Raw genomic sequence first — 26,116 nt, 5'->3', positions numbered from 1 at the left:
TGAGCCCGTTGCTGGGCAGGGATTGTCTCCAGGGATTGTCTGTTTTATTTATTTATTTATTTGACTTGTACGTATCTATTCTATTAATTTTACTTTGTTAGTATGTTTGGTTTTGTTCTCCGTCTCCCCCTTTTAAACTGTGAGCCCACTGTTGGGTAGGGACCGTCTCTATAGGTTGCCAACTTGGACTTCCCAAGCGCTTAGTCCAGTGCTGTGCACACAGTAGGCGCTCAATAAATACGATTGATTGATTAGTACAGTGCTGTGCACACAGTAGGCGCTCAATAAATACGATTGATTGATTGATTAGTACAGTGCTGTGCACACAGTAAGCGCTCAATAAATACGATTGATGATTGATCTGTTGCCGAATTGGCCTTTCCAAACGCTTTAGTCCGGTGCTCTCTGCACACAGAAAGCGCTCAATAAATACGGATGAATGAATGGATGGATGAATGAATGAACTTCGTGGGGGGGGTGGGGGGGCACCCGGCTGGCTGTCCCCTCCCCCACCCCTGTGGTGATGGGCGAAGGCCGGGCCCCGCTAGGGACCGTCGGGCAATTCCCCTCCCGCTCCGCCAATCGGGAGGGGCGCGCGCTTTGTAAGCGGCCCCGCCATTGGCTGGGCTGGCGGGAGGCCCCGCCCCGAGGCCCGGAGCCGCCCAATCCCAGCGCCCGTTAGAGGGCGCGGCGGTCGGGGACGCGGCTCCTTTAAGGGCGCGGCTGCCCCCGCTGCCGCCTGCAGCCCCGCGGTGTGTGTGTAACCCCCTATTCGAGCCCCCCGAAAAGGGGCGTCCTTCATCCCTCCCGCCGCGAGGGGGGTGGCGGCGGCGGCGGCTCCCGCGCCGGGCGGGCGCGTCAGGCGCGCGTCGGGGCAGCCCCGTGCGCGCGCGCAGTGCCGCCCCCCTTCCCGGCGGCCGGGGTCCTTCGGCGGCGGGTCAGGCTGCGCGCGCCAGCGGGTTCCCCCCCCCCCCCCTCCCCCCTCCCCTCCCCCTCGGCGTCCCCCCGGCCTCTGAGGAGAAGCTGAGGAGGAGGAGGAGGCGGCCCGCGACGACCGCCGCGACGGAGCGGAGGCCCCGGCGCCAGGCAGGCCCCGACAGACCCCGTTCGCCTCAGACAAAGGGGAGACGACGACGACGACGACGACTACGACTACCAGGAGGACGCCCCCCCACCGACAGCCCCCGGCCCCTTCCAGGTCAGACCCCCCCCCCCCTTTACCACACGCACACGCCCCCCCACTTTGGCCTGGGCCGCCGGCGCGCAGAGGCTGCCGGGAAGGCGCCCATCGCGGCGAGGGCGGGCCTGCCCCTCCCGCCTCCCAACCGTCATGGTGGGAGCGGGCCGGCCCGCACCGACAACCACCACCGCGGCGGCGGCGGCGGCGGCGGCGGCGGCGTTGGCCCGCCCCACGTGGGGCCCGCCGCCCTCACCTCCATTTTCCAGGCGAGGGCACCGAGGCCCACCCGGCTGCCTGGTGGCGGGATTCGAACCCACCGCCTCGCACTCCCAAGCCCGGGCCGCTGGGCCACGCTGCTTCCCTAATAAGCGTGGCTCGGCGGGAAGGAGCCCGGGCTTGGGAGCCCGAGGTCGTGGGTTCGAATCCCGGCCCCGCCACTTGCCAGCTGGGTGACTCGGGGCAGGGTCACTTCACTTCTCCCGGCCTCAGTTCCCTCATCTGGAAAATGGGGGTGAAGACTGCGAGCCCCACGTGGGACAACCCATCACCTTGTGTCCCCCCAGCGCTTAGAACAGTGCTTTGCACGTAGTAAGCGCTTAATAAATGCTATTATTATTATTATTATAATAATGATGATGGTTTGTGTTAAGCGCTTACTATGTGCGGGGCACTGTACTAAGCAAGGTGATCGGGTTGTCCCACGGCGGGGGCCTCATAGTTTGAATCCTCATTTTACCGATGAGGTAACTGAGGCCCCAAATCACACAGCAGACAAGTGGCGGGGCCGGGATTTGAACCCGTGACCTCCGACTCCAAAGCCCGGGCTCTTTCCGCCGAGCCACGCCGCTTCTCTTGTCTCCCCCGTCTAGACTGTGAGCCCGCTGTTGGGTAGGGACCGTCTCTATATGTTGCCAACTTGCGATTCCCAAGCGCTTAGTACAGTGCTCTGCACACAGTAAGCGCTCAATAAACACGATTGTTTGATTGATTCTCCAGGCGCCTGACGCTGAGGGAGAGGCAGGGCAAGCGGGTGGGCCGCACTCGGAATCCCCACCTTTTACAAATGAGGGGGCCGAGGCCCCGAGAATGGTAGGGACTCGCCCAAGTTCACGCCACATAACTGGGCCAGTCGCTTCACTGCTCCGGGCCTCAGTTCCCTCATCTGCAAAATGGGGACAAAGACCGTGAGCCCCGCGTGGGACCGCCTGATTATCCTGTATCTAGCCCCAGCGCTTAGATCAGTGCTTGGCAAATAGTAAACGCTTAACAAATGCCACTATTATCACTGTAATCATAGCAGTTAAGCGCTTACTGTGTGCCAAGCGCTGGGATAGATACCTGGTAATCACGTTGTCTCACGCGGGGCTCACAGCCCTCACCCCCATTTTATAGATGAGGTCACTGAGGCACAGAGAAGTGAAGTGACTTGCCCTGAGTCACGGAGCGGTGATTTTATATGTATAATATATTTATGTTTATATAATAAGTAGTATACACATACACTATAAGTATAGTACATATATATATATATAGGTATATATATATATATACCTATATATATGTAGTATTTAAGTGCTTCCTGTCGGCCAAACACTGTTCTAAGCGCTGGAGTAGATACAGGATAATCAGGTTGCCCCACGTGGGGCTCACAGGCCTCACCCCCGTTTTACAGATGAGGTCACTGAGGCACAGAGAAGTGACTTGCTCAAAGTCACACAGCTGATAAATCACGGAACCGGAATTAGAACTCACAACCTGTGACTCCCCAGCCCGGGCTCTTGCCCCCTAGGCCAGGCTGCTTCCCCCAGCAGACACTTCTCTGCCGGGTGGCCTTGGGCATGTCACTTCACTTCTCTGGGCCTCGGTGCCCTCATCTGGAAAATGGGGGTCGTGGCTGGGAGCCCCACAGGGGGCAGGGGTTGTCGCCACCTTGATTGGCTTGGATTAATTCATTCATTCAATCGTATTTATTGAGCGCTTACTGGGTGCACAGCACTGTACTAAGCGCTTGGGAAGTACAAGTTGGCAACGTATAGAAACGGTCCCTACCCAACAGTGGGCTCATAGTCTAGAAAGGGGAGACAGACCCCGGCGCTTAGTACAGTGCCTGGCACGAAGTCAACACTTAACAGGTACCATCGTTATCGTTAGTATTAGAGCCGGCCCCCAAGGAGCTTGCAATCTAGCCAGCAAAACAGACGTTTCATCAGTGGGCTTCAGCAAAGTCTCCTGGCGGTACAGTTAGGGTCGGAAGAATAATAGTAGCAGCTGAGCATTTACTATGTGCTGAGCGCTGGGGTAGATTAGATGACCATCAGGTCCCACGTGGGGCTCACAGCCCAAGTAGGAGGGAGACCAGGTAGCGGACCCACGTTTTGCGGTTGCGGGAGCTGAACCAGAGAGAAGTGAAGCGACTCGCCCGAGGACGGGAAGCAGGTAAGTGGCGGAGCCGGGGTGAGAGCCCAGGTCATCCGACTCCTAGGCCCAGCCTCGTTCCACTAGGCCCTACTGCTTCTCCGTTGCCAGGTGATGTGCCTGCCCTCAAGGAGCTTGCAAGCTAGAGAAAGGTGATTAAAATTAGGGGAAGCAGCAGCGAGCACCAGGGCAGGGGTGCTGAGGTGAGAGATGGGAGAAGAAAAAGTAATCCGGGTGGTGGGAGAGCTTCCTGGAGGAGGGGAGATGAGGGAGTTCTGGGCTGGAGGAAGGCCAGGAGACACTGACCCCAGGTAGGAGAGTCAGGAGTGAGGAATAATGAAGAGGGGTGGGGTGGGGGAAGAGGTGAGAGGCAATCAGCTATAGAGGTCTCCCCCTGATGAGTGAGATGGCCTACAGATGTGCTCTGGATCAAATTCTGATCTGCCGCCTCCTCTAGTCCCATCGGGGTCAGAAGCAGCTGATCGATGGTATTTACCGAGCTCTTACCGTGTGCCGAGCACTGTACTAGGCGCTTGGGTAAGTATAGTACAACAGTGGATGGGTGCGATCCCCGCCCACGAGGAGTTTACAGTCTAAAGAAGCAGCCTGGAGTAGTGGCTAGAGCACGGGCCCGGGAGTCGGAAGGTCGTGGGTTCTAATCCCTGCCCTGCCGCGTCTCTGCCGTGTGACCCTGGGCAAGTCACCGCTCTTCTCTGGGCCTCAGTTACCTCTTCTGTAAAATGGGGATTGAGAGTGAGCCCCGTGTGGGAAAGGGACTGTGTCCAACTGGATTTGCTGGTATCCACCTGAGCGCTTAGTGCAGTGCCTGGCACCTAGTAAGCTCTTAACAAATACCATTATTATTAGTATTATTATTATTACAAAAAGCTGTGGTCTTAGCACCTTATCCCATCCTTGCCAATCAATCATCCGTATTTATTGAGCTGTTACTCTGTGCAGAGCACCATATGAAGCATCGGGGAGAGTACGCTACAACAGAATTGGAAGGCATGATCCCTACAACATGGCTTAACAGATAGAGCCCGGGCCTGTGAGTCGAAAACACAGCTCTACCACTTGTCTGCTCGGTGACTTTAGGCAAGTCACTTTAACTTCTCTGTGCCTATTACCTTAACCGTAAAATAGGGATGAAGACTGTGAGCCCATGTGGGACAGGGACTGGGTTCAACCGGGTTAACTTGTACCTATCCAGCATTTAGAACAGTGCTTGGCACATGGTAAGCGCTTAACAAGTACCATTTTTATGCAGCATCGTGGCTTAGTGGGGAGAGCACAGGCTTGGGAGTCAGGAGGACCCGGGTTCTAATCCTGGCCCTGCCACACATCTGCTGTGTGACCTTGGACAAGTCACTTAACTCCTCTGGGCCTCGGTTACTTCATCCGTAAAATGGGGATAAGAGTGTGAGCCCCACATGGGACTCTCAGGGACTGTGTCCAATTTATGTGTACCCCAGTGTTTAGAACAGTGCCAGGAGCTTAATGAGTACCATAATTACTGTTATTGCCCATGAGGAACTTCCAGTACACAAAAGGCTCTGGTTTTAAACAGCACCATATCCCGTCTTTGCCACAATTGTTTCGACTCGAATAATATCGCCCAGACGTAGTGGGTGAGTGTCAAAACACCACCCCGGTGCCCCCCAAGAATCCCTAGAAACAAAACCCTCTCCAGGGCTATCTTCTGGACCCTGGGTGAAGCCTCTGGGTGACTATGAAACTTCCAGTCAATCAGTGGTATTGATTGAGCGCTTGCTCTTTAAAGTCGCTGTGAGCTGGGAACATGTCTACCAACTATGTATTTATTGTCCTCTTCCAAGTGCTTAGTACGGTAAGGGCTCAATAAATACCATTGATCGATTGCAGAGCACTTTACTACAGGCTTGGGATAGTACAGTATAACGGAGTTGGTAGACTTGTGCCCCGTCCACAAGGAGCAGACGGTCTCGAAGGGAGCCGTGACCATTTTTCAAGAGAGAATCACCCACAGTGCAGTGATGGCAGTGGCTAATTTACTCCGAGAAGGATTAGCATCCCCTGGGAAATCTGAGAGAGTTGCAAACAAAAATCCAGTCCCGAGTTTCAAACCTGGTCATCTAACTTCTGTGTCCTCTTCTGAATATCTGTATGCCCCCACCCCCTTCCGAGGCCAGGGATCATCAGTGTTTTCCCCTGAAAGCCAGCTGATTCCGTGGCTCAGCGAATACAGCTACTTGGGATAGCTATAAATAATAGTTCTCCGCTGGCTGTCTAAAGCAGAAAAGCAGAGAACAGTTTGTTTCCTTTGTGTGTGTGTTTTCCCTTTCTGGGGGGAAAAAAAAGCACACTCTTTTTGCCTGCTTGGCCCTGCTTCAGAGGTGCCCTATCACATTTGGAAGTGGGAAAAGGAAGCAGTCTGCCCGCAAGCTAGCACGGGCGAGGGCAAGCACGGGTAACAGCGTGCGCAGCGGGAAAGAAAAGTAATCGAAACCTGACTTCCCTCCTTCCCCCGGCGACTGGGAGCATCCCACAGTCCCTTCAGGTGCAGAGTCCTTGGCATTGCTGGCCAACTGAGACCATCCGTCCATCCGTTTTATGTCCCTCTAAAGGCTGTAAGCTCCACGAGGGCAGGGAGCGTGTCCACCAGCTCTGTCGTATCAGACTCGCCCAAGCTCTTAGTCCAGCGCTCTGCACATGGTTAAATCCTCCCGACTATTGACTGAGCACTTTGTGGTGTACAAAACACCAGACTTGGGAGAGTACAAGGGAATCAGAAGCTCCCCCCAGCTCCGGGAGCTACAGTCTAGCAGGGGAGATCGGCGAAGTAAAAGAGAAAGGAAATAGGAATTTGTAAGCGAGGAAATTCCAAAATAGAGGAGCTTTAGTGTGAATCCATGGCTCAGTAGCAGGGCGGGGGGTCAGCATAGGGTGTTTGCGGTCTGAGGAGGAGAGGACCAAATCGAGGGAGGGTCTCCTGGGGGAGCTGGGATCTTAGTGAGTTTTCAGAGTGTTGGTGGACCCTCCCCTTCAACTGGCAACAACCTTCCTCCTGCTTTTTTGCTTTTGCTTTAATGATACTTAAGCACTTACTGTGGGTCAAGCACTTCTGGAAGCACAAGGGTTGGTCAAAGTTAATCAGGCCCAACCCTGTCCCTAATCCCCATGGGGCTCACGGTGTAAGTAGGAGGGAGGACAGGTATCGAATCCCCTTTTTGCATTTGTGGAAACTGAGGCACAGAAAAGGGAAGCGACTTGCCCAGGGTCACACAGCAGGCCAGTGGTGGAATTGGGGTGGACCCCAGGTCCTCTGACACTCAGGCCTCTGCTCTACCCACTAGGCCATGCTGTTTCCTAGTCCTCCAGCTTCTCCAGAAGACCTGTGCCTGGAAGTAAGCCATAGTTACTACAATAATAATAAGAGTAAAAATATTAATAATATAGGAGTTACAGTGGCATTGGTTAAGTGCTTACTTTGAGCGAAGCACCAGGACAGATACCACCTAATCAGTTTGGACCCAACCCCCATCCCATATAAGGCTCACAGCCAGAGGGAGGCCGGCACTGAATCCCCATTGTACAGGTTAGGATACTGAGGCCCAGAGAAGCCAAGTGAGTTGTCCAAGGTCACACAGCAGGTAAGTGGCAGAGCCGGGGCGAGAGCCCAGGTCCCCCGACGTCCGGGCTCTTGGGAAAAAACTCGTGGGTGACGCTAGTTGAGACCAGAAAATCTCAGCCCGTGCCGATTTCATTTTGGAATCGAAAGACGCCGGAGCCTGGAGGTACTGTGCTGCTGTCTTTGGGGAATTGGTGGTGTGTGTGTGTCTCCCTGTCAATCATGTGAGCACTTTCTGTGCGCAGAGCACTTGGGAGAGTGCAGAAGAATAATACAACAGACACTGTGTGGGTGTGGGTGTGTTTTGGAAACAATAACAAATACTACCTTAACTCTTCCCTGTGGCCAACTTCATTCTTTGCCAGCCTGGAAGTGCCCGGGTTGTTTCTTTAGTCAAAGGCCGGTGCTCAACCGTATCCTGCATGGCAGACCAAGGGTTGGGCTGACTGGATTGTGACTAAGTAGTCATTAAAGGGCCGGCCGGCCATGCGGGGTGCCCCGCCCTCGTGGAGTGGAGCCCTGAGAATCCGCCTCCCCGTCCCCCCCAACCCAGGTTCCCACTCCAGCCGGGGAAGCAAAGCAACTCTGCCGGGGCGCGTGAGGAAAGAAACCCATCCAACCCAAGCGCTAATTGGGGAGGAGGAGGCACTTCCCCCTCTGGGCTGTAAGTTTGCTCCCAACTCTGTTGTACTGGACACTCACAAGCACTTAATACAGTGCTCTGCACGCGGGAAGCGCTCAATAAATGTCGTTGATTGAGGCATCTCCTTCAGGGGCCTTCGGAGGAAGCTTCGGCTGGGCCTTCCGGGAGCCAAAGCGCCTCAGACTCGTGGCCTTTCGCCAGATTCAAAAATGTGTCCTCGAGTGAGTGTGTTTGTGTGTGCTTGTGTGTGCACGCTCTCACCGGGGGATAGTGGGTGGCGACTAGAAATGATTAGGTGGGGACTGTGCAACTTTGGGCTTTCGTGGCACACTAGGCACATTTTTGGGGGGCTCTTCACCCCTTCGTAGCACTCGAGGACAGTGCAGGCGCTTGGCGGTTGCGCCGTTAGATGCCCCTGCCCCCCGACCCAGGGCGAGAAAGCCAGTGGTCATCGGGCCAAGCAGCGGGCCACATTGGGGGGCTGGTGGCCGAGGGGAGAGGGAGAGGCCCCCCGGGACTTGGTGCGGATCAGCTTCCCCCCGGGGCCCCCTTCTCCCGGCTGCTAGCGCCTCAACTGCCCCTCAGCCGAGCTGCCCACCTGAGGAGGGGAGGGGCCCGGCCGTGGGCACCCTGAAGCGACAGTCAGTTGTATTTACTGAGCGTTTACCGTGTGCAGAGCACTGTACTAAGCACGTGGGAGAGTACAATAGAACAGACACATTCCCTGCCCACGACAAGCTAGCGGGGGAGACTGACATCAATATATATAAATGACAGATATGTGCATAAGTGCTGTGGGACTGGGAGGGGGGATGAATAAAGGTAGCAAGTCGGGGCGATACAGAAGGGAGTAGAGGAAGAGGAAAGGGGGAGTTTAGACAGGGAAGGCCTCCTGGAGGAGATGGGCCTTCAGTGAGGCTCTGAAGGTGAGGAGAGTCATTGTAGGGGGTGAAGAGAGAGGACATTCCAGTCCAGAGGCAGGATGTGGGTGAGAGGTCTGCGGCGAGGTGGACGTACGGTGAGTAGGCTGGCATTAGGGGAGTGAAGTGTGTCGGCTGGGTCGGAGTAGGAGAGGTGAGGGAGGAGGAGGTGAGGTGGGTGACGGACTGCTTTAAAGCCGATGGTGAGACACTTAAAGCAGCGTGGCTTAGTGGAAAGAGCACGGGCTTGGGAGTCAGAGGTCGTGGCTTCTTATACCGGCTCCGCCACTTGTCAGCTGGGTGACTTTGGGTGAGTCACTTCACTTCTCTGTGCCTCAGTTCCCTCATCTGTAAAATGGGGATGGAGATTGTGAGCCCCACGTGGGACGCCTTGATTACCTTGTATCTATCCCAGCGCTTAGAACAGTGCTTGGCACGTAGTAAGCGCTTAACAAATGCCGTCATTATTGCTATTATTATTATTATCGTTATGATGTGGTGGGTGGGCAGCCAGTAGAGGTTCTTGAGGAGTGGGGAATCATGGATTGAATGTTTTTGTAGAAAAGTGATCCAGGCAGCAGGGTGAAGTCTGGACTGCAGTGGGGGGAGACGGAAGGCGGCACCCCCCAGGCCGCCCTCCCGCTCAGCTCAGGGAGGGGCGGGGGTGGTCCCACTCCATCTGGGTTTGGCGCGTTCTCCGTGGGCAGGAGTCCTGGATGCTTCCGTCCGGGACCGCCTCCGTGACTCCCTGCTGGGAGACTGGCCTCGTGAGCTGAGGCCGTGGGCCCAGAGGGTCTTGGAGATCAGCTAGTCCACGGTTAAATCGGGAGGCAGGGTGGCCTAGTGGGAAGACCTCGGGCCTGGGAATCAGAGGACCTGAGTTCAACCCCGGCTCCGCCACTCACCGGCTATGCGACTTCGGGCTTCTTGCTTAACTTCTCTGGGTCTCCGTTTCCCCTTCTGTAGAGTGGAGATTAAATCCTCTTTCTCTCTCCTGCTGAGACTGCGAGGCCTCGGGTGGGGCAGGGACTGTCTGACCACCTTACCTCGTAATAACGATGGTATTTGTTAAGCACTTACTATGTTTTAGGCACTGTACTAAGCACCAGGGTGGACACAAGCACATGGAGTGGGACACAGCCCCACATGGGGCTCACAGTCTCAAGCCCCATTTTCCAGATGAGGTCTCTGAGGCCCAGGGAAGTGAAGTGACTTGCCCAAGGTCACTCAGCGGACAAGTGGCGGAGCCGGGATTAGAACCCAAGGCCTTCCAACTCCCAGGCCAATGCTGTGCCCACTACACCATATCTATCCCAGCAGTTAGTACAGTGCATGGCACGGAGAAAGCGCCTCACAGATATCGCAGTTGTTATTTTTCACTTCCCTGTGCCTGTTTCCTCATCTATAAAATGGGGTTCAAAATCCCTGTTCTTCCTCTTCCACGGCGAGCCCCACGTGGGTCAGGTACTGTGTCCGACCTGATGATCTTGTGCCTCCCCCAGTGCTTAGTACAGTGCTAGGCACACAGTAAGCATTTAACAAAAATCATCATCATTACTACCCTAATCAGATTGGCGGCTGGGTACCCTACCAGGCACGGTGACCGTGGCAGGAGAAGTCGCTGCGGTGGTCCCAGGCTGGGTGGCAGTGTGGTCTGATGGTCGGGGCCTGCACGACATCGCCCTAGGCCGGAGGCCCTCCCCGGGCAGGGCAGGGGTCTACCGACTCGGTCGTATTGGACTCTCCCAAGCGCCTAGTCCAGTGATGTGCACCCAAGAAGCACTCCATAAATGCCATTGATGGATCCGTGGGGTTGAGTCCCCAGGCCAAGACCATTCATCAGTCCGGGTTGGATTTTGTGCTTCTGGTAGTTGAAGGAAGAGGGTGTGTGAGGAGCGGGAGGGGACGAGGCGCGAAACTTTCAGAGGGCACCTGGTTCTTCTCTGGAGCCTGCCAGCTTGCCCAGAACATTCCTCTGGAGCCACAGATGGCTCCTTTATCCACGTGGTTCCGCCGTCTGAGGACCCTTTTATCTGGCGTTTTGAGGCGGGGGTGCCACCCTGCCTCAGGGTCGGGGGCTGGGGATCGGCAGCTCCCCCTCACCGCTCCTCCTCTCATCCTGTTCCCGATACTGAGCACGTGCTAGGAGCTGGACACACTGTGCCAAGCCGTGGGGCAGCCACGAGATAAGGTGGCTCCCAGTCTGAGGAAGGGAAAGCCGAGGCCCCGCACGGTGCTCTTGCACGCAACGCTCCACGCGCAACAAATACCCTTGGCCGAAAGCAAGTACGTTTATCCCCATCTCTCAGATGAGGAGCCTGAGGCTCAGAGAGGCCAAGCGACTGGCCGACGGTCACAGAGCAAGCCAGTGGCAGGATTGGGACTAGATCCTGGTTCCTCCGGGGTCCAGGGCACGGTGGTGGGGATTAAGATGTGGCCTGGTGGCAGGGGCCCGGCCTGGTCCAAACTGGGGGTTTGGCACGTTTGTGGGGTGGTACCCAGTGGACGGGCGGGCAGGTGGGTGACCGAAGCCATGATGCCCAGCATCCGAGGGTAGCCCATCCTGTCCGGCCCGCTTGCCCCTCGCTCCTCTGTACCCCATCGTCCCAGTAGCCCCTTGCTGACAGCGCATGCGTGCTCTCTGTCTCTGCCTCATTCTCTCTCTCTCTCTCTGCGCCGCTTGTCTAGAACTCCCATAATCGAGGAGTGGAGGGAGGAGTCGGAACCCCCCAGGGCCCCTGCCAACTCTGTTCAGACCTTCCTCCCTCCGTCCCTCCCTGTGGAGGATTTCAAGGCCACCGGCCGGGAGGCGCCGTCTCCGGAAGGAGCCCCTGGCTGGGCCGGGACCCCACAGAGGAGAGGAGGCCAGCCGGGGGGTGCCGAGGCAGACTGGGATCTGGGGTTCGGCCCCCTGCCGCAGGAACTGGGCGTCGGGGAATCCGATGGCCAGGCTCCCGCCGATGGGCCAGTGTGGGAGTCCGGAGGCTAATGCGTGGGCCTTGGGGCGGGGTGGGGAGTAATAATGATAATTATTTTAATAATGGCGTTTGTTAAGTGTTGGGGCTGATACAAGATCATCAGGTTGGGCACAGTCCCTGTTGCACACGGGGCTTTCACCATCTGAGTGGCAGGGGGATCCCCAGATGCCACTCTAGCCAATCGTCACCCCACTAACACCGTTCAGAGTTAGCTAGTCGCAGGACAGGGTCGGGCCTGAAAGACCGGGAGGCTTTTGAGCAACCACTGCATTGAAGGTGCTGTATCAGCCACTTGGGAAAGTACGGTGCCTGCCTCAGTTTCCTCAACTGAAGAATGGGAGGGGTATTACCCCTGCCATCATAGGCTGAATTCTAGGGGGTCTGGGGCCTCTATCCGAGGTAGTCGTGTTACATCTACCCCCTGTTCAGCTCGGTGCCTAATGTGTAATAAATTCTGTATAATTGATTAGTCCTGTCGTGGGAAGCGAGCCCTACTAAAATTACATCTCCTCCAGGAAGTCTTCCCCAACCAATCTTTCATCTCCCCATCCTATTTTCCCTCCCTACTGCGTACTCTCTGGAATCTATTTTAGCATTTGCGCCCCCCGCCCCGCCAAATTATAAACTCCTTGAGGGCAGAGATCCTGGCTACTGGCTCCACAAGGGGATGGGTCCAACCTGGATATCGTCGTTTAGTGCTTGACACACAGTGCACACTTAAGTACCATTATTATTATCGTTATTAATAACTGTCGGACTCTCTCAGGCAGTCAGTACAGTGCCCTGCACCCAGTAAAAGCGCTCAAAAAATACCATTGATTGATTGAAGCTGGGCTTCCCAGAGAAGGGGCAGGCCCAGTTCGGGTTGCTGAGAGGATAAATGAGCAGCTGGCTGGAATTTTGTTTCCATTTCTCTTCTCCCGTCCCCAGGGCCAGGTCCCCGGGAGATCCTGGCTGGAGTTGAGGGCTGGGGGGCCAAGGGTGGGTGGGCAGGGCCCGTGGGGGAGAGTTGTGGCTTGTCAGGGTGAAGGTTCGCCAGGGTGGGGGGCGGCGGGGGGGCACTAAACTTGGCCCGGGTCGGTGTTGTTCTGCAGGGCGACTCTGAATATGTCGGGCATCGCGCTCAGCCGACTGGCCCAGGAGAGGAAAGCTTGGAGGAAAGACCACCCGTTTGTAAGTGGGGCGCTGCTGGTGGTTGGGGGGGGAGCAAGGGGGCAACTTCTGTGCCCCCACCCACTCGAGAAATGCAAGGGGCTGCTGGGGACCTGACCATCTCCCTGGGCTAATGGCGTTGCAGGTCGATGGGCCAGTAAGGAAACTGCTAGAGGTGACGTGTATTCTTTTTTTTTTCTTCTCTCTCTTTCTTTTTCTCTCTCTCCATCCTCTCCTCTTCCTCTTATATTCAGGGATTTGTGGCAGTGCCGACCAAAAATCCAGACGGGACGATGAATCTCATGAACTGGGAGTGTGCCATTCCTGGGAAGAAAGGGGTAAGGTTCCCCCTCGGAGACCTCATGCTGCACCCCCGCCCCCCCACCTATTATGAAGAAATAGCTGGAGGTCCTCTCTCTCCCCAGCCCATCCCCCAAGGCCCTTGCCCTTGGACTTTTGGGAGGGAGGCCTTCAGTCAGGCTCAAGTCGAGGGCCTGCCGAGTTTTCGGCCGGTGGCTGAAGATCCCAGAGGCACCCAAGGGGCCCGTGGCCATGGGCGGGGGAAAGGTGGGGTCCTGGTCGCCGGAGTCAGGAGCCAGCTCACCCTGCTCGACGCCCAGGCCTGTGGTGGCCCCCAGCTGAGCTCCCTTCGTGACCCCACAAGGTGCAGTTGGATCGCTCCCTCAGACCCCCTCCCCTGGGATGGTGAAACTGAATACACACCCCCGCCCCCAACCAAGTCGTTAAGAGTTGCCAGTGGGGCCCTTTGTCATGCTCAAGGACTGGCCTGGATCCCTTTGTCCCTCCCGCCCTGGGTGTCTTTGTTCATCAGGCAGGCCAGATTGGCCTTCCCTTCCCCATGACCCCACGGCAAGAGAGAGAGAGGGCTCCCCTTGCAGGGTCTTGCCCGAAGGCCCTCCCGAAGGCCTCCACTGCTTCTCCCAGGGGTCCCTGCAGCAACAGAAAGGAGACCCCGGTCTCCCCCATTCTGTCCTCCCCAAATTGGCCAGATGTAGAGTAGGTAGAGTCGGAGCGTAGGGGCAGGTGACCAGAGCAAATGAAGTAACAAATGGTCCCACCGGCGCTAAGGAAACTATTTAGGTTGGCACGACAGGACGGGAGAGTCTTCCGAAATGTCTCCCAGCATCCACCGGGCTCTGAGCCAGCTTCCTCTCCTCGGCGAGGGTCAGGCCTAACTAGGCCCTCCGCGTCTCCCGACGTGCCTCCGCTCACCCGTCTCTAAGGCTGCTTCTCCAAACCAACCCTCACAGGCCTGAACGGCCCAGAGCCCACGGGGGTGAAAGGGATCACGATTTCATTCCGAGGTTTCCAAACCTGGGGGGCTCCAGAGGCGGGCAAGCGGCTCCATCTGGACCTGGGCTCCGCGGGCCATAGGGAAGTAGCCCTTCTCGGGCAGGGAACCCGATTGGACCTGGCTCAGGTGGTCCTGGGGGTGGGCGCGGAGGAAGGCCCCCGTGGGAGACACAATCTCCCAGACAGACTCAATCGTGGGGCCTGCGGGGCCCTGCAGACACGGAAATACGGCAATCTTTTCCCGCGGCCCTGAATCGCAGCCAGACTAGAGAAAGAGAGAGAGAGTGTATGTGTGTGTGTGTGTCTGTGTGTGTACACATGCGTGAGCACGTGTATTCGTTGGGGGGTTTGCAGGATCCGTCTGTCGGCTCCGAAAAAAAAGAACCAAACCCCTTCTGCTGACTTAGAAGGAGCAGCGCACGATACTGCAAATGAGGCAGCCTTCCTCCCCTGCCAGAGTCTGCCTCAATGGCCGTTGTCTCCGGGGGCCAGAGGGGAAGGACTAGCTCCACCCTCACACCCGGTATCAGACGGGGGCTCTACCCGTGTGGCCGCGGATGATTCTTCCCCCCCCACCTAACTCTGGTCTGGTTTCCCCAACAGACACCATGGGAAGGAGGGTTATTTAAGCTGCGGATGCTTTTTAAGGACGACTACCCGTCTTCGCCGCCGAAATGTAAGTGAGACTCTCTGGGCCGTGGCTGGCGGGGACCACCCCCCTCCGGGGGCCGGGCTCGAGGAGTGTGGGTTTCTGGCGTCCTGTCAGTTGGCCCTTCTCGGGGTGCGGCCGGTCGCCCGGGGCCTGCTGGGGAAGTTCAGGGCCAGGCGAAGCCTGCTGCCATCGGGCTTCGAGGCCTTGGCAGGTGCCGTCGACTTCTCAGTCCGGGTTTTCCAGATGAATTCTGGCTAAACCCCACCCCACACCTGCCAGGTGCCTGGGGGGCAATCAATCAATCAATCAATCAATCGTATTTATTGAGCACTTACTGTGTGCAGAGCACTGTACTAAGCACTTGGAAAGTACAAGTTGGCAACATATAGAGACAGTCCCTACCCAACAGTGGGCAAGGACCTCTGGGGAATACTGGTCCTGAGAGAGAAATTTGGGATTCTCTCTCTCTCTCTCTCCTGTTTTTTCCTCTTTTCTCTCTCTCCCGCCCCCCCCTTTTTTTTTTTTTAAAGAAAAGCCCGTCTGTTTTTGCATATAGCGCCTGGAGGGGGTTTTGGCAACTCCTATGGGCAACTGGTTTGCTGCAAGCCAGAGAGCAGAGCCAACCAAAAAAAAACACCTTCTCTTACGTAGGCGGCAGCTAAATCCACCCAGTTACGATGTTTATTCTGTCCTTTAGATGCCAATCACTGTGCTAAGCTCTGGGACGGGGAAAGGAGAGTTAGATTGGACACTGTCCCTGTCCCCAGGGGGCTCCCAATCCAATCAAAAGCATTTATTGAGCGCTGAATAAGGGCTTGGGAGGTCACAATAGAATTAGCAGACCCACTCCCTGCCCCCAAGAAGCCTCCAAGCTAGTGGGGGAGACATAGGGGCCGCAGTGGTCGGGGGCCAGCTAGGACCCACGGAGTAAGTGATGCTCAAGTGGGAACGGAATGGGAAGTGGGTAGGAGGGAGGAGAGAAGAGATTCATTAGGCCAGGCCTCCTGGAAAAGATGTGACTTCGGGGGAGTGCTGGAGGTGGGAAGAGCAGGATGTAAGGCGGACGGGAGTCCTGAACGTGTGAGCAGGTTGCTTTGAGGGGAGAGAAGCGTAGCAAACTGGAATGTAGGGGAAGGGGAGTCAGGAGCGGTAGGTGGGAGAGAGCTGATTGCTTTAATAGTAATAATAATAATAATGGAATTTATTAAGCACTTACTGTGTGCCAAGCCATATAATAAGCCTTGGAGTAGATACAAGATAGGTCAGACAGTCCCTGTCTGGCATGGGGCTCACAGTCTAAGTAGGAAGGAGAAACTGGTATTGAATCCCCATTTTGTGGTTTTTTTGTTTGTGTGTTGTTGTTTGTAATGGCATTTATTGAGCGCTTACTATGTGCAAAGCACTGTTCTAAGCGCTGGGGAGGTTACACAGTGATCAGGTTGCCCCACGGGGGGCTCACAGTCTTAATCCCCATTTTACAGATGAGGTAACTGAGGCCCAGAGAAGTGAAGTGACTTGCCCAAAGTCACGCAGCTGACAAGTGGGGAGCTGGGATTTGATCCATGACCTGTGACTCCAAAGCCTGGGCTCTTTCCACTGAGCCAGGCTGTTTCTCTGTTGGTTGAGGAAACCAAGGCACAGAGAAGTGAAGTGACTTGCCCAAGGTCACACAGCAAACTGAAATTAGAACCCAGGCCCGGGCTCTTTTCACTAGGCCATGCTGCTTCTTAAAGGACTCAATCTGGGGTTTCCGGTTGATGTGCCGAGGAGTGGGCAATCACTGGAGGTTTTAGAGGCATAGGGAGGCTTGTGCCGAATGATCTTTTAGAAAAATGCAGGCAGCCGTGATGTAGGACAGGTGCATATACACCTGTATATATGTATATATGTTTGTACATATTTATTACTCTATATATTTTACTTGTACATATCGATTCTATTTTGTTAATATGTTTGGTTTTGTTCTCTCTCTCCCCCTTCTAGACTGTGAGCCCACTGTTGGGTAGGGACCGTCTCTATATGTTGCCAACGTGTACTTCCCAAGCGCTTAGTACAGTGCTTTGCACACAGTAAGCGCTCAATAAATACGACTGATTGATAGGAGGGCCTCAATTCCCTCTTCTGTAAAATGAAGATTAAGGCTGTGAGCCTCATGTGGGACAGGGACTGTGCCCAACCCAGTTACCCTTATATCTACCCCAGTGCTTAGTACAGTGCCCGGCACATAGTAAGCACTTAATGAATAACTCAGTTTTTAAATTATTGTTATTATTAGAGGAACTAAGCTTAGTGGGTGTTCTCTGGAAGACTGGGGTGGCCCAAGGTGCTACAGTCAGCCAAGGGGGCAGGGAGGATTTGGTCAGGGTAGAGTCTTAGATTTGAGGGGGCCGTGGGGGAGAGAGAGAGAGACACACACACACATGTCAGTGAAGGGGTGCGGAAGCCAGGTTGTGTAGGGTCAAGGAGGGAGTTGGAGGTGAAGTGGAGGCAGTGGGTTGTCCCGAAGCCTTTTGGAGAGAGTGGTAGGAAGGAGATAGGGCAATAACTGGGTGGTGTAGTAGGCTGTGTTGTTTTGTTTTATTCTGGGGACACGTGGGCAGGTTGAAAAAGAGAGGGACAGAGCCACGGGGGAGTCTAGACGATGGTGTTCAGGGAGGGGAGAAGAGAAAGGCAGAGCAGGTAGCTCTGCTTTTATAGGGGAGAAAACTGAGATTTGGGGCTAACGACAGCTTGTACCGGGCAATCTCTCGCAGTCGATAATGCCGTTTTTGACCCCTGACTTCCTCGTGAGAGGAGAGTGTACGATTCAGTTCCCCATGAGGAGCCTCAGAGAGGTTCAGTTGACCTGCCCGAGGCCCCACGGCAGACCTCAGCCCCCCACAACGCACACGCCTTCCCCCTCAGACACGATGTGGGGGCAGAAGGGACGGAGCCGGTTTGCTTTAGCTTGAGGGGGGCCGGAAGCGGGGGGCATCGGGCTCGGGGCCCAACCCGTCTACCTTTGCCGCTTTCCTCCTTGGCCCAGGCCGCAGGAGCCTAGAAGTGTCGAGCCAACGCCCCGCACCCCAATCCTTCGCACCCCAATCCCTGAGAAGGCCTGTCGGGGCCCCCGCTGCCCTGCTGAGTTTGGGATCCTGCCAGCAGGGGGCACCAGTGGCGTGCCGCCTAGTTCATTCATTCAGTCGTATTTATTGAGCGCTCACCGTGTGCAGAGCACTGGGCTAAGCGCTTGGGAAGTACAGTTCAGCAACAGCAGTCGTCCATCAGTTGTATTTACTGAGCGCCTACTGTGTGCGGAGCACCGTACTAAGCACGATTACAGAGAGTACGCTGTTCCACCTTCCCTGCCCACAGCAAGCTTACGCTCTAGAGGGGGAGACAGACATTAATGAAAATAATTCATTTTATTAATTATTAATATTATTTATTTATTTATTGATAATTTTATTTTTATTTTTAAAGTATAGGTATATAAACAGCGTGGCTCGGTGGAAAGAGCCCGGGCTTTGGAGTCGGAGGTTTTGGGCTCGAATCCCGGCTCCGCCACGTGTCTGCTGTGTGACCTTGGGCAAGTCACTTCTCTGAGCCTCAGTTGCCTCATCTGTAAAATGGGGATTGACTGTGAGCCCCATGTGGGACAACCTGATCACGTTGTATCCCCACCCCCAGCGCTTAGAACAGTGCTTTGCACATAGTAAGTGCTTAACAAATGCCATCATTATTATTATTATTAACAGATACAATCCCTGCCCACAACGGGCTCACAGTCTAGAAGGGGGAAGACAGGCATCGAAACAAGTGAACAGGCAACGGTAGCATCCATATAAGATATATACACATCATGAATACAAATAAGTAGAATTATAAATATGTACATGTAAATCAGTCGAGCAGTAGGCGCAGAGCACTGTACTAAGCACTAGAAGGAGGTTAATCCGCGTTAGCAGACACCTGCCCTGCCCACAGCAAGCTGACAGTGTAGAGATCACCAGGTCCCACCTGGGGCTCCCAGTCTAAAGTAGGAGGGAGAACACGTTCTGAATCCCCATTTTGCAGGTGAGGGAACCGAGGCACAGAGCGGTTAAGTGACCGGCCCCGGGTCACACAGCCGGCACGTGGCGGAGCCGGGATTGGAACCCAGGTCCCCTGACTTCCGAGCCTGGGCTCTTTCCACTGGGATGCGGGTTCATTCTTGGCTCAGCTGTTTGTTCCTTCTGACCCGTCTCTCATCCCACTCTGCTCCTTGCCCATCTAGGTAAATTCGAACCACCTCTATTCCATCCAAATGTGTATCCTTCAGGCACAGTTTGCCTGTCCATCTTAGAGGAGGACAAGGATTGGCGGCCAGCAATCACAATTAAACAGGTAGGGGGTGGCGGGCGCAGGGGGGGCCGGGGAGGGAATCTTTCCGGTTCAAGGACCTTCCCCTGCTGATGTACAGGTTAATTTGCCCCCAGCCCGGGGGCCCCGAGCTGACCCATCCTGTCCCTTCCCCGTCCCATCTGGTCTTGCCCGCAGATCTTGTTAGGAATACAGGAGCTTCTAAACGAACCAAACATCCAAGACCCAGCGCAAGCAGAGGCGTACACAATCTACTGGTTAGTGGGGGCCTGTCCGGCTCAACCCCCGGGGGGCTTGGCTCCGGGTGGCCTCGCGTGGGGCGGAGGGGCGGAGACGCCGGCATCAGGGACTGGCGTGTTAGCTGACGGGTCCCTGGGGGAGGGGGAGAGGACTCGGATGGTGCCGGAGTCGTCTTAAGGCACCGGGCAAAGAGGCGGGTTCCGTGCTCCAGCTGGACCGGACCCGGCCTCCAGGTCTGGGAGGGGGCCGTGGGCCGTCCGGACCCGGATTCTAGGATCTGGGAGGGGAAAAGGATATCTCCATGGGGGCCCCGAACTTGCCAAGTGGCCCAGCCCCAGGCCCTTGTCCCGTCCAGGGTCCCTTCCCGTGCTCCGCCTCCTCCCAGCCGTCCTCCTCTTCCTCTGGCCTCATCGTTGCCCTTGGGCTGCTGGTGGAAGCGCCTTGGATGAAGGCCCCGTGCGGGTCCTCGGCCCCGAGAGTGACCTTGTTGCCCAGCGCCAGGCACCCCCTTCCCCGCCAGCCGGCTCAGAAACCAGCCTGGTTCCCTGGAAGCTCGGCCGCCCGGCGGGAAGCCGCCGAGGCCGTGATGGCGTGGGGGAGGCGGGAGGGCGGTCTCTCTCAGGAGCTCACAGCCGACCTGTGCACCTCTCCTCTTCTCAGACCTGGGGTCTTCCCCAAAGGTCAGTGCAGCCACTGCCGAGCCGCCCAAGAGTTCCCGCAGCTCGCGGCCTAGAGGGAAGGGAGTGGGGTCGGGGGGTGACCGCAGGCCACCAGGGCCTCCCCGCCCGAGCTCCGAGCGGAGCGTGTCTCCAGCCGACCCCCGCAAAACGAGCCCGGGTCCCCGGCCTCCGTCCGCCCGAGGGTGGGTGGGGATTGGGGGTTCCACCTGTTTCCCCCCGGCTCCCGTCTGTAACCCAAAGTGGGTGTAGAGGGAGACCGTGCAGACCCGCTGCCCTCCCCTCCTTCCCCCTAACACACCCTCTCTTCTTCTCCCCCCGCCTCGCCCCGCAGCCAAAACAGAGTCGAATACGAAAAGAGGGTCCGAGCACAAGCCAAGAAGTTTGCCCCCTCATAAGCATCAACCTTGTGACATCCTGAGAAGGAAGGGATCGGTTTGGCAAGAACTTGTTTACAGAATTTTTTGCAGAATCTAATGTCGCTCTGTACAATTACTCTTCACTTTGGGCGGGCGGGGTGGGGGGGGCGGGGGGTGGGGAGGGAGGGGAGCTCTATGTGTGTGCCATTTCTCCATTTTCGCCACTCGGTCACTCGGTTCGGAACCTCGCCGAATCACCCCTGGTCTTTTCATACAGGGTCTCTTCCTTCAGTCTTTTTGTATTTTTGATTGTTATGTAAAACTTGCTTTTATTTTAATATTGATGTCAGTATTTCAACTGCTGTAAAATGAACTTTTATACTTCTACAAAATTCCCTAGTATCTCTTCTCCTTTGCCCCCCTTCCTCCCCCCGCCGCCCCACCGCCACCACTGGTGCAGGCATGCTTTAAAAACGTTTAGAATAATATTTAGCCTCTAGCTGGCTGTAGGGGAATGAAAATTCATACTCTGCCCTCCCTCCCCCCCACCCCCCACCCCCGCCCCCAGCCCTCCCCTCAATTTTGTTTTTTTCCTATCTTTCAGAAACTAGGTTGTATCGCTTATGAGCCTCAGAGATCCAAACTCAGCCAGCGTCTTACTTCTGCATCACCTCCTTTGTGTTTATATGGCGTTCTGTCTGTGTTGCTGTTTAGAGTAAATAAACTGTTTATATAAAGGTTTCGGTTTCATGATCTTCATTAAAGTGAGCGCAAGAGAGAGAGGCCTCCCGGGTCGGGCTGGGCCCGGGGGCGGAAAACGGACCCTCCCCGCCCCCGCCCCCCAAAACCCCCGCATCCGAGCCGGGCACGGCCGGGCGGGAGGGGTCCCGGCTCCGGCACGGAGAGACCCCCCGGATGCCAAGGGGGCCCACTGCCGCCCGGGAGCGGGGCGTGGCCGGGGGGCCCCCCCCAGAGCGGCCAGCCTCCTCCGTCTCGCCGCAGCCTCCTCTTCCGTTCCTCCGGAGAGAGCTTCGCCCGGGACTCGCCATGGACCCAACCGGCGGCGGCCGGGCCCCGTCGTCTCAGACCGGGGCAGGCGGCGGCGGGGGAAGACCGCCCAGCCCCGCCGCGTCCGGCCGTGGAGTCCAGGCCTCGCCGCGGCGGCCCACCTCCTTGGCCCACGCTGGCCGGCTTGCCCTGGACCACCCGGGGGTCCGGCAGCTCCCAGCCCGGATGGGGGCCGCCCCGGAGACCGGCCGTCACCGCTCGGAGCCTGCGTGGGATGCTGCGACGCGGCCGGACGCCGGCATCCCGAAGAGGTCCCGCCGGCCCTCCTGTGACTTCCCTAAGATTATTCCGAAAAGACGGAGTCAGGCACCGGGGGAGCCGTCCTGCCTTGACCCTCCCTGCGACGACACAGGGGTGAGCGATTCCCTGGGTCGGTGGGCATCTGGTGGGCATCCGGTGGGCTACGGGCACGAGGCGGGGTGGCGCCTCTGGGCCGGAAGCCCTGGGGGGCTTGAACAGATGAGTTTCCAAAGGCCCGGCTCCTATTTGGCTTCGAAGGCTATGGTTTTGGGAAACCTTAAATCAGGCCTCCTCCTCTTTTCCCAAAATTGTGTCTTTGAAGAGGGAGAGGGGGCGGCTTGTGGAAGACGACCTCCCTCCCTGTCGGGAAGGGGGCGGTCAGAAAAGCAGGGGTCTCCTGTCGCCTCCTGCGTGGGCAGCTGCGGTAGGAGACCGGGCGGCTGCGCGGATAGCTATCCGCCGCCTACGCAGTAGAACGGATATATATATATATATATATTTTAGTTTTACGGAATTATGTGAAATTAGGGGGTGCTGGCGCAAACGGGGAGGAGCCGAAGGGCTCATCCGGGGGGCTTTTCCCCACCGGTTCCGGGGGGCAGAGGGGCGACGCCGCCTTGGTTTGTCTCAGCCCATTGGAGGCAGGAGATCTGGGTGCGAAAGGAGGGGAGGCCCCCCCCCCCCCCCACTGACATTGGGGGCACGGTTTGCTCTCGACCTCCCCGCCCTTCCCCACTGACCCCCGAGGAAATCTGCGGTGCAGGTGGCCTGGCCCTTTTTGAGTCCCGGCCTTTAATCAGCGGTGGTGGGCGGCGATTCAGTTCAGGTCTGCCGTTGGAGCTGTGAGTGCCTTTGCTTGCTAGCCCTCTCTTTTGTAACGCTCCCCGCCTCCTCCCTCTGTGGTTCGCGACTTATTTATGATACGGACGATTTCACGTGGATGATCCCCCGGGATGTCTTATTTTGTAACGACAGGACTAAACCTAGTGATAGTCAAACATGTACATGGTTAATATATATGGAAATACGATATATTTTATAGTTGAAAGCATTCTAAAGTCGGTTGATGTTTCTAGCAAAATGTAGTGACTCGAAGGTAACGTTTCTTTTGTACCACGATTCTCGGTGTGACTCTTGTAACGCAAACCTATGTTACTTGACCGTCCCGTGTGTTAAGTGTGACGGGAAAGACTGTCCCCGTCAGCATGAGGCTCCTAAAGCAAAGAATTGCGGGAATAGATAACCACTGTATCACGCCTCTAATTAAAAAATTTCCATCAAACTGACACGGAGTACGTTTCCGTTAATGGTTGTGGCTGAGGGTTAACGTCGGCTGTGGTATTTAAACACTTCAGGGGTGTTTACTGAGCGCTTACTATGTACGGAGCACTGTACAGGGTACCTGGGAGAGGACAGTACAACAGAGTTAGCAGACGCATTCCTTGCCCGCAGTGAGTTTACAGTCCAGAGGCAAGAACTACGTGCCAAGTACTGTACTGAGCGCTGGCGAAGGGAATATAAATGATAATGACGGTATTTAAGCGCTGACTATGTCCCAGGCACTCTACTAAGCACTGGGGTAGATAAAATCAATCGGATTGGACACAGTTCCTGTCCCACGTGGGGCTCACAGTCTCAATCCCTATTTTGCAGATGAGGTCATTGAAGCCCAGGAAAGTGAAGTGGTAATGAAGTGAAGACCACTATACTAAACACTGAAGGTCAGTCCCAGCTCTCATGGGGCTCACACTTTATAGGGGTGGGGGGTGGGAGAAGAGATATCGAATACCCATTTTTGTTTTGTCGTCTGTCTCCCCTCTCTAGACCGGGAGCCCATTGTTGGGTAGGGACCATCTCTACATGTTGCCAACTTGTACTTTCCAAGCGCTTAGTCCAGTGCTCTGCACACAGTAAGCGCTCAATAAATACGATTCAATGAATGAGGCCCAGAGGAGAGAGGCGACTTCTCCCCGGTCACCCAGAGGCAAGCGGCAGAGCCAGGAATATCTGAGAAGCAGCGTGGCTCAGTGGAAAGAGCCCGGGCTTGGGAGTCAGAGGTCACGGTTTCAAATCCCGGCTCTGCCCCTTGTCAGCTGTGTCACTTTGGGCAAGTCACTTCACTTCTCTGTGCCTCAGTGACCTCATCTGTAAAATGGGGGTGAAGACTGTGAGCCCCACGTGGAACAACCTGATTCCCTTGTATCCTCCCCAGCGCTTGGCACATGGGAAGCGCCTAACAGATGCCATCATCATCATCATATCACGGGTGGTGTGTAGCCAGGCTGGGCTGGGAGAGGCTAGCAGCACAGAGGCTCTAACTAGCCATCCTTCCCCCCTCCTCCCCCTCCAACACACAGACTGCGCCCCTCTTCCCCAAGATGTTGGGGTCGTGACTATCCCCCACCTCACATTACACCCCCCCCAAAGACGCGTGCTGGGTTTGTATGATGTCTCCTGTTGGGCTGCGTGGATGGCAAACTGCACACATGGCTAAGTGATGTTGACGCACGGCCAGTCTTCACCACCTCAGGGCTCAAATGCCTCAATCCCACCCACTCCCTCCTCCTCCACATCTGACGGACCCCCACTCTCCCCACTTTCAAAATCCCATCTCCTCCAAAAGGCCTTCCCTGATTAAGCTCTCTCATCTGCCCTCCCCATCAACTATGCACTTTGGCTGAAGCATCTTGCGAGTCAGGCCAGCCCCACAACATTCATTCAATCGTATTGAGTGCTTTCTCTGTGCAGAGTACTGTACTAAGCGCTTAGTACAATTAGGCAACAGAGACAATCCCTACCCACAAGGGCTCACAACACCGAAGTAAATATCCTTATACTCAAGTCTTTCCCCTCCCCGTAATTTAGTTTGTCTCTCCCTGTAGACGTTTAGCTCTCTGTGGGCAGGGATCATATCTCCCAATTCGAATCCGCCAATCACTCTTTTCCCCCTTCAAAGCCCTACTGAAGGCCCACCTCCTCCAAGAGGCCTTCCCAGACTTCCCAGGCCCCGCTTCTCCTCAGCTCTCCCTCCTTTCCGCCTCACCAAGACTCCCTCCCTTTCTTCTCCCCCCCCCCCCCCCAGCAATTATGTCTATATCTATAAATCTATTTATATTGATGCCTGCCTCCCCCGGCTCCAGACTGTGAGCCCGCGGTGGGCAGGGATTGTCGCTCTTGATTCAGTCAGCCATTCAATCAATCGTATTTATTGAGTGCTTCCTGTGTGCCGAGCACTGGACTAAGCGTACAAGTTGGCAACACATAGAGACAGTCCCTACCCAACAGTGGGCTCACAGTCTAAAACGGGGAGACAGAGAACAAAACCAAACATACTAACAAAATAAAATAAATAGAATAGATATGTACAAGTAAAATAAATAAATAGAGTAATAAATATGTACAGACATACATAAATTGGCATGCAAATTGACATGCAAGGGGGTGCAGAAGGGAGTTTGAAAAGAGGAAATACAGGCTTAGTTGGGGAAAGCCTCTTGGAGGAAATGTACTTTGATCATGGAAAGAGTGATCGTCTGTCCTATATCAAGGGAGAACGAATGCAAGCCACAGGCAGGATCAATCAATCAATCGTATTCATTCATATTTTTTGAGCGCTTACTGTGTTCAGAGCACTGTACTAAGCGCTTGGGAAGTCCAAGTTGGCAACATATAGAGACGATCCCTACCCAAGAGCGGGCTCACAGTCTAGAAGGGGGAGACAGAGAACAAAACATATTAACAAGATACAATAAATAGAATATGTAGAAATAAAATAAATTGAGTAACAAATGCATTCAAACACATATATATACATACAGGTGCTGTGGGGAGGGGAAGGAGGTGAGGCGGGGGGGGATGGGGGGCTCATTCATTCAGGCACTTACCGTGTGCAGAGCACTGTACTAAGCGCTTGGGAAGTACAAGTTGGCAACATATAGAGACAGTCCCTACCCAACAGTGGGCTCACAGTCTATATTCTATTTATTTTATTTTGTTAGTATGTTTGGTTTTGTTCTCGGTCTCCCCCTTTTAGACTGTGAACCCACTGTTGGGTAGGGAATGTTTCTATATGTTGCCAATTTGTGCTTCCCAAGCGCTTAGTACAGTGCTCTGCACATAGTAAGCGCTCAATAAATACGATTGATGATGATGATGATGATAAAAGGGGGAGACAGAGAATGAATGAATGAATGAATGAATGAATGAGAGAAGGGGGAGACAACGAAACAAAACAGAACGAGGAGGCCCCGCCCACCTTTTCCCGCCTCCGCCCGCCTCTGAGGCGCCCAGGGCCGCCATTGGACCGCCGCTGGGCTGAGGCAGCCAA

General features: G+C 55.5%; 1 protein-coding gene across 3 annotated transcripts; it reads left to right on the top strand.

The window, feature by feature from the left end:
• The first annotated feature begins 1,028 nt into the window (after positions 1-1,028).
• On the top strand, positions 1,029-21,219 carry UBE2I (ubiquitin conjugating enzyme E2 I). Of its 3 annotated transcripts, none has more exons than XM_038763271.1 (8): positions 1,113-1,198; positions 12,841-12,919; positions 13,153-13,236; positions 14,816-14,888; positions 19,120-19,229; positions 19,383-19,462; positions 20,457-20,562; positions 21,086-21,219. In XM_038763271.1, exons 2-7 carry the CDS (start codon positions 12,854-12,856, stop codon positions 20,518-20,520), a joined length of 477 nt encoding a protein of 158 aa, XP_038619199.1. In that variant the 5' UTR covers positions 1,113-1,198; positions 12,841-12,853; the 3' UTR covers positions 20,521-20,562; positions 21,086-21,219. The 3 variants fall into 3 exon arrangements, with proteins under 3 accessions (XP_038619201.1, XP_038619199.1, XP_038619200.1); XM_038763272.1 differs by lacking the exon at positions 21,086-21,219 and adding an exon at positions 20,106-20,125 and having other exon boundaries at positions 20,457-20,642; XM_038763273.1 differs by lacking the exon at positions 21,086-21,219 and having other exon boundaries at positions 1,029-1,198; positions 20,457-20,642.
• Positions 21,220-26,116: the final 4,897 nt, after the last annotated feature.

Source organism: Tachyglossus aculeatus, chromosome 21, assembly GCF_015852505.1.
Source record: "Tachyglossus aculeatus isolate mTacAcu1 chromosome 21, mTacAcu1.pri, whole genome shotgun sequence".
In the NCBI taxonomy this organism is placed as follows: Eukaryota; Metazoa; Chordata; class Mammalia; order Monotremata; family Tachyglossidae; genus Tachyglossus; species Tachyglossus aculeatus.
Note: the sequence above shows the minus strand (reverse complement) of the source record. Positions and strands in the feature narration are given on the sequence as shown.